Source organism: Trichomycterus rosablanca, chromosome 2, assembly GCF_030014385.1.
Source record: "Trichomycterus rosablanca isolate fTriRos1 chromosome 2, fTriRos1.hap1, whole genome shotgun sequence".
Classification (NCBI taxonomy): domain Eukaryota; kingdom Metazoa; phylum Chordata; class Actinopteri; order Siluriformes; family Trichomycteridae; genus Trichomycterus; species Trichomycterus rosablanca.
The window spans coordinates 9,453,466-9,466,092 of NC_085989.1; the positions used below are offsets into that span (position 1 = coordinate 9,453,466).

The 12,627-nt window shown below is 44.0% G+C and overlaps 1 protein-coding gene across 5 annotated transcripts in view; it reads right to left on the minus strand.

Annotated features, from left to right (window-relative positions):
• The window catches only part of ash1l (ash1 (absent, small, or homeotic)-like (Drosophila)), a 68,114-nt gene that overhangs the window by 11,863 nt on the left and 43,624 nt on the right, over nt 1–12,627 (minus strand). For all 5 annotated transcript variants that reach the window (XM_063010972.1, XM_063010968.1, XM_063010971.1 and 2 more), the window contains 12 exons: nt 12,142–12,288; nt 11,208–11,316; nt 9,674–9,835; nt 9,519–9,589; nt 9,244–9,413; nt 8,364–8,516; nt 8,092–8,146; nt 6,910–7,042; nt 4,093–4,338; nt 1,885–1,971; nt 1,587–1,677; nt 1,266–1,404 (listed from right to left, as the gene is read on the minus strand). In XM_063010972.1, coding sequence (XP_062867042.1) covers nt 1,266–1,404; nt 1,587–1,677; nt 1,885–1,971; nt 4,093–4,338; nt 6,910–7,042; nt 8,092–8,146; nt 8,364–8,516; nt 9,244–9,413; nt 9,519–9,589; nt 9,674–9,835; nt 11,208–11,316; nt 12,142–12,288 — 1,563 coding nt within the window. The remainder of the gene's footprint in view (nt 1–1,265; nt 1,405–1,586; nt 1,678–1,884; nt 1,972–4,092; nt 4,339–6,909; nt 7,043–8,091; nt 8,147–8,363; nt 8,517–9,243; nt 9,414–9,518; nt 9,590–9,673; nt 9,836–11,207; nt 11,317–12,141; nt 12,289–12,627) is intronic.

A 12,627-nucleotide genomic window follows, 5' to 3' on the forward strand; every position in this document is an offset into this window, starting at 1 on the left:
AACAACTTAAATATATGTAAATATGCAGACATCCCAAGTTGCAAAAACTCATTTCAGGGAGGTACCCCCGGACCGAGACCCCACAAGCCCCCCCTCCCAAAAAAAGCTAAAAAACCTCTCGCACACACCAAAGGATATGGGTGATAACAGAACTTTTAGGAGCTGCTAACTGAGCTACTAAGCTAACTGTTCGCGTCACAAACACATTAATGTGTACTACATAGTGCACTAGATAGTGTGAAAGATACTAGATTTATGTTCCCTACATAGTGCACTAGATTGTATATTAGAAAAGAATGTATGTTCCTTACTTAGTGCACTAGATAATAGACTTATGTTTCTTACATAATGCTTTAGGTAGCATATTAGTTAACGGATTTTGGTTCCCTACATAGTGCACTAGATAGTGTATTACATAATTAATTATGTTCCCTACATAGTGCACTAAATTGTATATCAGATAACGGATTTATGTTCCCTACATAGTGCACTAGATAGTATTTTAGATATGAATTTATGTTCCCTACACAGTGCACTAGATAGTGAATTAGACAATTGTTTTATGTTCCCTACACAGTGCACTAGATTGTATATCAGATCACGGATTTATGTTCCCTACATAGTGCACTAGATAGTATATTAGACAATTGATTTATGTTCCCTACACAGTGCACTAGATTGTATATCAGATAACGGATTTAATACGCAATCGGGGAAAGAAGTCTGTGTCGCCTGCGTGCGCGTTTGTGTCGCTCTTGGCCGCTCGTTCTAGATTCCGGGAGATTTTATCTGACTTGCGGGCATCAGGGAGCCGCTACGTATATGCGGGAGACTCCCGGAACTTCCGGAAGACTTGGGATGTCTGAATATGTCATGTAAAACCTGTAAATAAATATTAAACTGGTGTGCTGTACTACTGGGGAGAAATTTCAATTACCTTGTGTGGTAGAGGAGATGTTTGTTTTTTTGTCGTGATCGTATAGTGGTGACTCTATAACAGAGTATCTATTATTCTGAGTCTGAAGCACTGCTGGTGGCTACTGGAGCAGCACTGGTGCATAACTAAGCATAGAGTAAAGGCGAGAACAAAGCGAGCCGGCTAGCGGACAATTACTGAACTACTGGTCCTGGTAGTTGTCTGGGAAATTTTAAACAACAGGACCAAACATTTGGTTTCCAGATTTTGTCTGTTAAATCCAAAATCCGTTAAATGGAGGTCTGTTAAACCGAGGTTCAACTGTACTGGTATCTAGGATGTTGCTTACTTTTCATTCTTCCAGAGCTTTTCAATGCGAAAGATGTCCAGTTTGTCTCTGTTGATGTGGGACAGAAGACGGTAGGACTGACGGAGCGGCTGGCCCTCTGGAGTGCGCCTGCTGTCCCTCATCAGGTACACACAGTCACCTGATATGCACCGAAAGAACAATGAGTATCTGCAAAGCATGTTGCATATCATATCCAAATTCTGACACATTCTCTACAGGGGATCAACATAACAATTTGACCCAGACTGATGATCAATAAATTAGTCATCTAGATTATCCAAACAGTTTCACTCGTATGCCTAAACTTCCACACATACATACCCTGGTGCAGCAGCAGCTCGTCTCGGAGCAGGCAGATATAATAGATGGAGCCAGACTGAGCATAACTAGGCTGAGGCACCATGGGGACCTCCTGTTGGTGTACACAAAAATAGTGAGACATCAAGATAATCAAACATCTCTAATGCCAATAGTAAGTTGTATACTTTTATAAGGGTTCATTTCCTTTACAGACTGTAATAGTTACTGGCTGCACGGCTCAGCATGTTTGTTTGTATTACCAGACAGGCTGGTAGTTAAGAGTAATGACAGAAATGAGGAGGGGTGAAAGGTGACATACCCTGTCTACTGGGCGAGGATCACACTGTTCGCAAAGATAGTGTTCTACCTCCGCCTCTAGTCGCATGCAGTCACAATGCTGCCAGACCTGCAAAAATGCATGAGAAAACATTATGATTGTTGTTTTTATTTATTTATTTCATTAGGATTTTTAACGTCATGTTTTACCCACTTTGGTTACATTCATGACAGGACAGGTAGTCAGTCTATGGTTACACAATATTCATCAGTTCAAGTCTTTAATGTCAAACACAGTCATGGACAATTCTGTATCTCCAATTCACATCACTTGCATGTCTTTGGACTGTGAGGAAAGTGGAGCAGACAAGGGGAGAACATGCACACTCCACACAGAAAGGACTCAGACCGCTCCACCTGGGAATCAAACCCAGGACCTTCTTTCTGTGAGGAAAGTACTAGCCACCGAGCCACCGTGCCACCCATATGATTGCACTATATTGCCAAAATTGGATACATTTGAAAATTGGAACGACGACTGTGAGCCTACAGGCTCGTCCACTGCTTGGATCTCCAGCTCTCGAGTCAGGATTTCAGCTGTGCTGTCGACCGGCCAGGCGCCCATACAGACAAGACTGGCTTCTCTGTCTCTTTCTGGCTAAGTTCTTAGAAAATAGTTCAAATGACTAGCGGCACGATTCTGCCCTGCAGGTCGTGCAGGTACCTACAAACAACTTACACTCACAAGTACAAGTGGCTCGGAGTTCAGCCAAGCCTCTATTTAAAGCTTAAATTAATGCTTAATAAGAAGCGAAGGCTGTTGATTCATCATGAAGCACCCCCATGTCTCATGCCTGCTCCAATAGACCACTGAAGTCGTGCGTCATTCTGTAGTCCTTGTTATGCCCATATTTGGAGACCCGGGTCTAAGTCAGATTTCCTATAGGAAAAATGAACGGGGTTTTCAAAAAATCCTGTGCTAAATAAACATGTTCAGAACCCTATACGTTTTGTCCTGTGTACATTTTTCTCCTGTACATCACTGGACCAATCGAATTGATGGAATGAGCAGTCCGCTTTTGTCGAGTACAACCAAAGGCGTAACACCCGACCATCTTTGCTTTTTACTTTAATGTAGCTAGCTACAAAAAATATAAAGTAAAACTTGTGAATATCACCGCACTGTTACACTGGTGAATCACGCTGCTTCGTGCGGTTATTTAAGAGGCTTATAAAAGAAAAAAAAGAACAAATTAAGAGGCTTCCAGTCTAGTGACGTCAATTCAGTGCGCAGTAGCGTTAGCTTACACGTAGCAATATTCATATTTTGACTCTTTAACGACTTCGTAATTCAGAGGATCCAGTAATAATAGACAGAAGAATCTCCATAAAACAAAACGTAACAGCTCTGGAACATTTTTTATGACTACAGGATGCGAGAGAGGCAATTTTCTAAATCTTTATTCATTTTTCCCATTCAAAATTTCTCTTAGACCCGGGTTACCAAATATGGGCATAACAACATGGCGTGGCCTACAATATGACGACACGACTTCAGTGGTCTATGGCATGGCAGGTGAACATGATACTGCAGTCCGTGTCCCCCTGCGGCTCTTGATGGCAAGTGGGCTGTTATACTACAATATTTGCCCTATAATAACCTGAATCATTCTTTTTATTTTGTTCATTTTTATTAATTGTTTAACTTTTAGGAAACCAACAGGTGCTGGAGTAATTTTAACTGGGAGGGAGGGAAGTGTGTAGCGATACACTCCGTTAATCCAGCAGCTGTTTAAAGGGGTATATACACACCCTTCACAGTTAAAATAACATCCTGGTGTCAAGCTCTTTGAAGGAGAATGAGGACCATGCCACTGGGTCCGTCCTAAACTCTATGGCAAATGACAAAAAATCAAAGTGGCGGCACGGTGGCTCAGCGGGTAGCGCTGTTGATTCACCGCGAGAAGGTCCTGGGTTTGATTCCCAGATGGAACAGTCTGGGTCGCTTCTGTGTGGAGTGTGCATGTTCTCCACGTGTCTGTGTGGGTTTCCTCCTACAGTCCAAAGACATGTAAGATTCAAAAATGACCTGTGACGTTGTTTGACACTGAACTTGGACTTGTGACTCGTGTAACCGGTAACTACCTGTCCTGTCATGAGTAACCAGGTGTAACACATGATGTTAAAATCCTAATAAAACAAAAACAAAACAATCAAAGGTTCAGCTGCTTACAAAAGCTTTAATACATACCATGCATTTCTCACACTGGATCATCAGGCCCTCGTCCTTAAACATGCCACAGATGCAGCGTATGACGTCGTCGTCTTTGTTAACATGTTGGTGGTCGCGCTCCATTGAATCGGAGCTGTCCGCCTCGCTGGCCGTCTCGCCGACGATCTCGTCGATCTGAACGGCGGCCTCGTGCCGCGCGCCGTAATAAGCCTTGCGCAGTCGGCACACGTCCCTGCCTACGGCGGACTTTCGGCCGTAGTATTTCTTTAGAGGACAGAGGACACGAGAAAACCCATCAATGCAACTGACAAGGTTCAACTGAGGGGCACTGAACTAATACAAACTACTACAAACAGGCCTGTTATTAAAAGACCGAAAAGAAAAGCGGTCGCTCTGGTAATGACACAAGACAACTGAGCTGTAAATTGAACTGAAATCACATGATCACAAGGCATCCAACCCCCAAAATGATGACAGCCTGGCATCCAACCCCCTAAATGATGGCAACCTGGCATCCAACCCCAAAAAATGATGGCAACCTGGCATCCAACCCCAAAAATGATGACAGTCTGGCATCCAACCCCTAAAAAATGATGCCAACCTGGCATCCAACCCCAAAAATGATGACAGTCTGGCATCCAACCCCTAAAAAATGATGGCAACCTGGCATCCAACCCCAAAAATGATGACAGTCTGGCATCCAACCCCTAAAAAATGATGGCAACCTGGCATCCAACCCCAAAAATGATGACAGCCTGGCATCCAACCCCAAAAATGATGACAGTCTGGCATCCAACCCCTAAAAAATGATGGCAACCCTGCATCAACCCCAAAAATGATGACAGCCTGGCATCCAACCCCAAAAATTATGGCAACCTGGCATCCAACCCCCAAAATGATGACAGCCTGGCATCCAACCCCAAAAAATAATGACAGCCTGGCATCCAACCCCAAAATGATGGCAATCTGGCATCCAACCCCAAAAAATGATGGCAACCTGGCATCCAACCCCAAAAAATGATGGCAACCTGGCATCCAACCCCTAAAAAATTATGGCAACCTGGCATCCAACCCCTAAAAAATTATGGCAACCTGGCATCCAACCCCAAAAAAATGATGGCAACCTGGCATCCAACCCCCTAAATGATGGCAACCTGGCATCCAACCCCAAAAAAATGATGGCAACCTGGCATCCAACCCTAAAAAATTATGGCGACCTGACCTCCAACCCCAGAAAATGATGGCAACCTGGCATCCAAACCCCAAAATGAAGGCAACCTGGCATCCAAACCCAAAAAATGATGGCAACCTGGCATCCAACCCCCAAAATAATGACAGCCTGGCATCCAACCCCAAAAAATGATGGCAACCTGGCATCCAACCCCAAAAAATGATGACAGCCTGGCATCCAACCCCTAAAAAATGATGGCAACCTGGCATCCAACCCCTAAAAAATGATGGCGACCTGACCTCCAACCCCAGAAAATGATGGCAACCTGGCATTCAAACCCCAAAATGATGACAGCCTGGCATCCAACCCCTAAAAAATGATGGCGACCTGACCTCCAACCCCAGAAAATGATGGCAACCTGGCATCCAACCCCAAAAATGATGACAGCCTGGCATCCAACCCCCAAAATGATGGCAACCTGGCATCCAACCCCAAAAATGATGACAGCCTGGCATCCAACCCCCAAAAATGATGGCAACCTGGCATCCAACCCCAAAAATGATGACAGCCTGGCATCCAACCCCCAAAATGATGACAGCCTGGCATCCAACCCCAAAAAATGATGGCAACCTGGCATCCAACCCCAAAAATGATGGCAACCTGGCATCCAACCCCTAAAAAATAATGGGTGTTGCTGGATTCATTCATTAGTAGTGTATACATTTCATTTTATTTCAACTGCTTTATCCTAGTCAGGGCCGTGGCGGGTCTGCTTGCACCCGTTTCAGCCAGGAACGGGGCGCCAATCCAGATTCAGATCTCAGTGCTGCCCACTCTACATGATTGTCTGAAGCCCTGCAACAGGGTATTCTTGCCTTGTGCCAGATCTGATCAAAGCCGGATCACCGCACGCCCCCTCCAACACGTGTCCAATCTGTCCCAGCTTCTTATATCCAGCCAGTGCTTGGTTTCCTTACAATGCCATATCGCATATGGAAAGCCACGCTCTATGAGACTCCCCCATTACTCACGGAGGTGTCCGAACCAGTCAAAAGATCCATATCACAGATGGAAAAGACCCCGTCAGACATTCCCTCCCTCAAACACAGCCAACTGTCTTTGTGTGGATGCCCAGCCAGGTCTGTGGCTCTGCTGAGGTTCAATCTTAAATGCTCTGCATCACTTGAGTGCTCAGCTAGTTTGTTTAATAATGTTTAACTTCTCTGTTTAATAATGTTTAACTCTACCCCCCTGTCTAAACTCACCATGAGCTTTTTCTGATTACTATTAGCAAGCAAGGTAAATGTACAGTTCTTTCCACGTGCATTCTTTCTCACTGATACATGTCCATACAGTATTTCAGGTGAGAAATGTCTTAACATGACAATTTTCAAAAGCCTTTCTTCAGCTATTGCATATATACCCTGCATGGTTAGTGTTAGTCTTTCATTATTAGGCAGATTTGCACTCTACTTATCTCCACATTTACTATATTAACGCACAGTAAATAGTTTTACATGCGCAGTTTTTGAATTTCTTGTTCTATGTGTTGGACCCCAATAAAATCAGCTGGACATACGATCATATCTATCCATGGTGGAAAATGTAGCCTTGTGCAGATCTGAACTAGCTATAAAATAAAGGGTGGGTGTGGTTCGACTGACCTCAGCATTGCGAAACACTTTAAGCATGTCTGTGTCGAAGGCCTCCACTGTTTTGTAATGTCCGGTGAGGATCTGCTTCTCTATGGTACTGAGGTCCAGAGGATCGGACACCTTCTCATAGTACTGCATGTTCCTGTAAACACAGAAATACAAACAATGAGGCACCAAACACACATATACCAACAATCGGGCCCCACACCCCACCAAAAAACATCGTTTTCTCAATTGTTTTATCAGCATTATTTTTATGATGGCCAACTTTTTTTACCCAAAACATTCTTTCATTCAAGGTATTTTAGGGCTGGCAGTAGTCTAATGCACTAGCCCAGCGGCACAGAGATCCGGAAGCGAGTGGTGGGGTCGCTGGACTGGCTAGGCACTTTAAAGACAAAACCAGAACGGCAGGTCGGACTTCTGGTGTATAAATCTGCCTTTGAAAGATTTAGAGAAGCTACTCCCAAGACTGAGTAGGCCTATAAAATACCCTAGTCTACTACACTGTTAGGGTACATACACATGAGAAGCGTTTTGCATTTTGCCCAGTGTGGTAAAACATCATTAAAGTGACGACACAAATCTGCATTTGTGTAAAATAACCATCAAATTCACTCAGAAAACATCCACGTGTATCTAGGTTTAGCTGTATTTTCCTCAACGTATAGTGGTTTCACTTTTAACCTTGTGTTACAGCTCAGGGTGCTTAGAAACGGTAAGAATCAGCTTCTCCGGATCATGAAAAAAGCTTACTGTTGCTTAATGCACTAAAAGAACGACACAGGAACACTAAACGTGCCTTAATTATTACAGTTCATAAGTTTTCGTCACTTATAAAATTAATCGGCCATTGTTTTAGTACAATAAGCCATGTTAAGCTTTGTTTCCATTAAGAGTTTGTACGACCTAGGTCATTTTTACCACGTCAAATCAAACAGTTCGTCTCATTAGAGGCGCTTTGAAAAGGTCAGCTTTAAACTGGGTCAAAGGAAACAATGGCACAGCCAGCGCAAAAGCGGATTTGCCTCTTCTTAGAAGGTCCTAGACAAACTATTTACTGTAGATGAGGCTGTTGTTTGGACAAATGTTCATTTATTAAGGCGATCATACAAGGCCTTTAAAATATGAACATAATGATCTTAGCATGAGGACAAGATACTATAATGTAAGTGATAAAAATGTTCTTACCTCTTTTTAGAAGGCAGGTTCAGCAGGGGAGCAGCAAGTGTTTGTCCAGATGAATCTGCATAAAGAAAGAGAGGGAAAAATCAGAGAACATGGTGGTCTGGGGTTCAGCTCAAGTAAACAGTATGATGCCCACCTGCCATGCCATTATAGCCGACAGACACGACAATGACTTAAAGCTTACTGACAAAGCAATATACATGGATCAACTCTTGTCTTATCCACACTCTGCTGTGTGTGTGTGTGTGTGTGTGTGTGTGTGTGTGTGTGCTAACCTCTGTAGCTGGTGATCATATCACAGATCTCTTTGAAGATATGTGCAAGGCGTGCTGTGCGTGTGACTTCGGTGTTTTCTTCAGCGGCGGCAAGTCTGCGTGTGCGCACTGAACGAGAGGTCTGCAGCGCCGAGAACTGCGTCAAGAACACGTCTAAAAGGGGTACACACAAACACATGTTACTGTTACCCATCCCAACCTGACTCAGCATTAGCCAGTTGCTTTCATTTAGGCTTAATTCCACCCATCAGGTAAATCTTTCCTGTCTGAGTGGCTGATGGCTAACACATGCTCCTGTGTCATACAGGCTGCTATCTTCTGCTTCTTTTTACACAGCTGCTCATGCTATTTTACTTAAAGCTGAACATGCTTTAGGAAGTGTTCATGCTTTTGTTTTATTTTCATCCTGGTCAGGGTCGCAGCGGGTCTGGTTCACCCGGCAACACTGGGTGCAAGGCAGGAAAACCCCATACAGGCAACCTGTTAGACTGCTTTGGTCCAAGTGTGACACCTGCTCAGGAAATGCCTGTCGCGGCACCTCTGGGGCAGCTTGCTCATCTAGGGCAGTTTTGTCGTGTATTTGTACACTAATTTCAGAGGTGCTATCGACCAGTCGGGCGTCTACACAGACATGATTGGTTATGTCTGGGGGGGGTGGGTGATAGATGAGCCCTGCAACGGAACTGCACCCTGTCCAAGATATTCCAGCCTTGCATCCAGCATTCCCCAGAGCAACCGGATCCACTGCAGCCCTGACCAAGACTGAAGAATATGGGTCAATGAAAATGAACACATTGTTCAATGCATGCCATATAAGTACATTTAAACAAACCTCATTGTTTAATGACCTATGTAATGACCTAAGTGAACACACACACACCTGATTTGATGTTGCCGTCATCGCGGATGACTCCTCCCCAGCGGGCGTACTGCGAGAGGCTGCCATCCTTCTCTCTTTCCCTCTCGCCCTCTCTCTTTAACAGCTCCCGTTTCTCCCGAATTTTCTCCCAGTTGCGCAGCAGGAACACCCGGTGCTTCAGCACGAAGTTCCTGCAATCAGGAGCAGTCGGCCTGAGGATGCTGGGTGGTGGTTGCATTAAATTTCACTTAAATTTAGGTGCTTGTGTAATGCTGAAATCTAAAATCTCAACCTACCGCTCTCTGTTTGACATGGGCTTCATTAGGAGGTGCTGGTAGAACTTGCTGCTGTCACTGGACTCCTCCTCCTACGAAAAGTATGACACTGAATGTTACACCAATTAGAATTTTTTTGTCCTGGAACTACTTTTATTTCCGAGTAAGAATCACACCCGTTTTTTCAGCTGGAGCTTTGACTTGCGCTTCTCTTTTAACCTCCCGAATTTCCGGGCGCCGCTTCCTGACCCTGCCGCTTTCCCAGGAAGGCCATTGATCCGTTGACTCTTGCCGCCAATTATACCACGGCAGCCTTCAGAGCCGCACATACAGGCTTGCTATAGAAGAACAAAGTATTGTGACGTTACTTAAGAACAATTTTAATGACAATAAATGTAACAATGTACGTTTTGAACTACAACAGACAGCAAAAAAGTCAAAGCCAAAATAGCACCTCATCACCGGCTAAGTTCCCAAAAAAAAAACACAAACACTGGCACAAAAAGCCAAGTCAGACCAAACTGAACCCGGCATAACAGCCTCAAAGGAAGACAGAGCAGGTAAACAGATATACCAGGTAGTAATGAGGTCAGAGTTTAAAGGAACTTCCACAGCTGAAGTGCATTTGTGCTTAATGAAACCCACAATGACATGGCAGGCGGGCATGATACATACAGTTAAGGTGAAAGGTTACATACATTCGTAAAAACATGTTAGTCACAACAAGGTTTGGAATTTTTTATCTTTTCTTATTAGGCGCTCGCTAGCCCACAACATTTGTTGCCAGCCGGGCATCTACCCAGAAATTATTGCCTATGTCTGGGCAAAGGGGAGAAATAGCTGATCATCACCTGCTAAGTTCCCCCCAAAAAAAAAAAAAAAAAAAAAAAACCCCCACAAACACTGGCAGAAAAACCAGGCCAGACTGAATCGAACCTGGCATACTGGCCTCAAAGTAAGACAGAGCAGGTAAACAGCTAAATGAGGCCTACAATGACATGGCAGGTGGGCATGATACTGTAATCCAGGCCCGTCCAGGCCCTTTACAGCCGTGTTTATATAAAACATGTGGTGTGCTTAATATTTTAATCAGAATGACAACTGCATATTGGTTAAAAACCATCTTTAACCCCAACACCGAGGGTCTGTCGGAAAACCCAGTGAGCTCGCTGCGTAGATGCATTTTACGTCATCCTACGCTCCCGAGAAGAAGGCATGTCTAAATTCTTAGATACCCTAAAATGCTACCTACTGAGGTGCCTTAATTCTAAGTGATAATCTGACTGAACGATGAGGAAGAATTCGATGCTTCTTTAGCAATGAAGGCAATCACAGCATTTAGTGCGGCACAACAAAAAAGACAAATATGGCGGACGAATGTGGAGCAACGAACGGAGTTCTTTTCAAATGTAAATAAATTCTCATTGCTTTTCAATTTGTATAAAGGTGTACAAGTGTCATTTATGTCCCGTCAGTGACAATTTAACCATTTTCGGTACACGAAGGGTTGTGTCAACTCAAACCATTGGTTTGAATGGCCTGAGGCAAACTGTGTTAGCTTAGTAAGCAAGAGTCTTATGTAGATTAGAATCCTCTCTACTTATGCAGCTGCCTAGGTAGGCAGTAGACAGCAAGGCAGCTCAATAGGTTTTCAAACAGACCCTAACTCTATATGTGAGTGTATGGTATGAGTAGGAACCACGAACATACCTGTTCTTCAGTGTTGAAGGAGTGAAAATTGTAGTCGTAAGTGAGCTCTGTCCCACTGTCCATGTCTCTTAAGGCAAACAGACCGATCCTGTACACTCCATTCACTGACCTGGGGGAAGAGCAAAAGACCAAATGTGAGCTAAGCATATTAATATTAATAAATGATGCTTATCTATCAGGCTAGCCCACTCCCAGGTCTCAGTGGTGGTGGGCTAGCGTGATAGGTTGTGATTGTGTGGCTATGTCTGAGGTCATTATATTTTCATAAAGTATTTATTCGTGACCGTAACAGTTTAATTTATAGTATAATGGTAATGTGACAAAAGCTGATAAAAGCTCTCAGCTGTACACCAAATCCCTGTTAGACACAATGGTCTAAAGTCATTGTGTGTGTGTGTGTGTGTGTGTGTGTGTGTGTGTGTGTGTGTGTGTGTGTGTGTGTGAGAAAGATTCCGTATGAATAAAGGAATGTCCATGTGTGGATAAAAATGACTACAAAGCGGCACAGCTGTGTCCCCACCCTCTCCTACCAGCTACACATAATTATTCATCCCTGACAAGACGGATAACCCACCCGTGCCTAGTCTTAAAGTTCTCTCTCTCTTGTGTGTGTGTGTGTGTCACTCTTGGTACCAGCCAGATGTTAGCCCTGTGGCCTAGATCTCGAAAGCCGCGCCCTGTTTTTGATGTTCATCTTTCCGCTAATCAAGCCGTTCATTATGGTCAACATCTGCAAAGTCACAACCACAGATGTTAAGTAACCAAGTACGACTTATCTGTTAACAAGCCACTCAAGCTTTAATACCCAGATCAATCCCTATTACAGTCTCAATGACTTACTGTATGTGAGTGATGTCACCGTGTGACTGATGCGTACGTTTCCGAGATATTTGTTACCACCTTGTTATAAAGTTCAATTATCTACGCTTCTCACCATTTCTCCATCTCGCAGTTGGGCTCACAGCTGTGGTTGATGAAGCGAGCCTCGTTGCCCATGCGGTAGCTGTCGATCACCATGCCGCTGTCCAGATTCAGACAGTACTGCCCACTGTGAGCGAAGTACTGCTCCATCATACGACTCCTATGGATAGATAAACATCATTTAGCAGTCGTTTAATAACATATAATGGCATTAATACGTAGACTACAGTCCTATTTCTACAGTTGGGACACTTTGTAAAATGCAGTGCAATGTAAAAACAAGAATTTGTGATTTGTTCGTGTTCTATATTTTATGTATTTACTAATTTTATGTCCTGGTGGCGCAGCGGTAAAACACACGCTAGAACACCGGAGCTGGGATCTCGAATACATCGTATCGAGTCTCAGATCTGCCTGCCGGCTGGGCTGAGCGGCCACATGAACAACGATTGGCCTGTTGTTCACATAGGGGTGGGATATTAAGCTATAGGGACAGGGA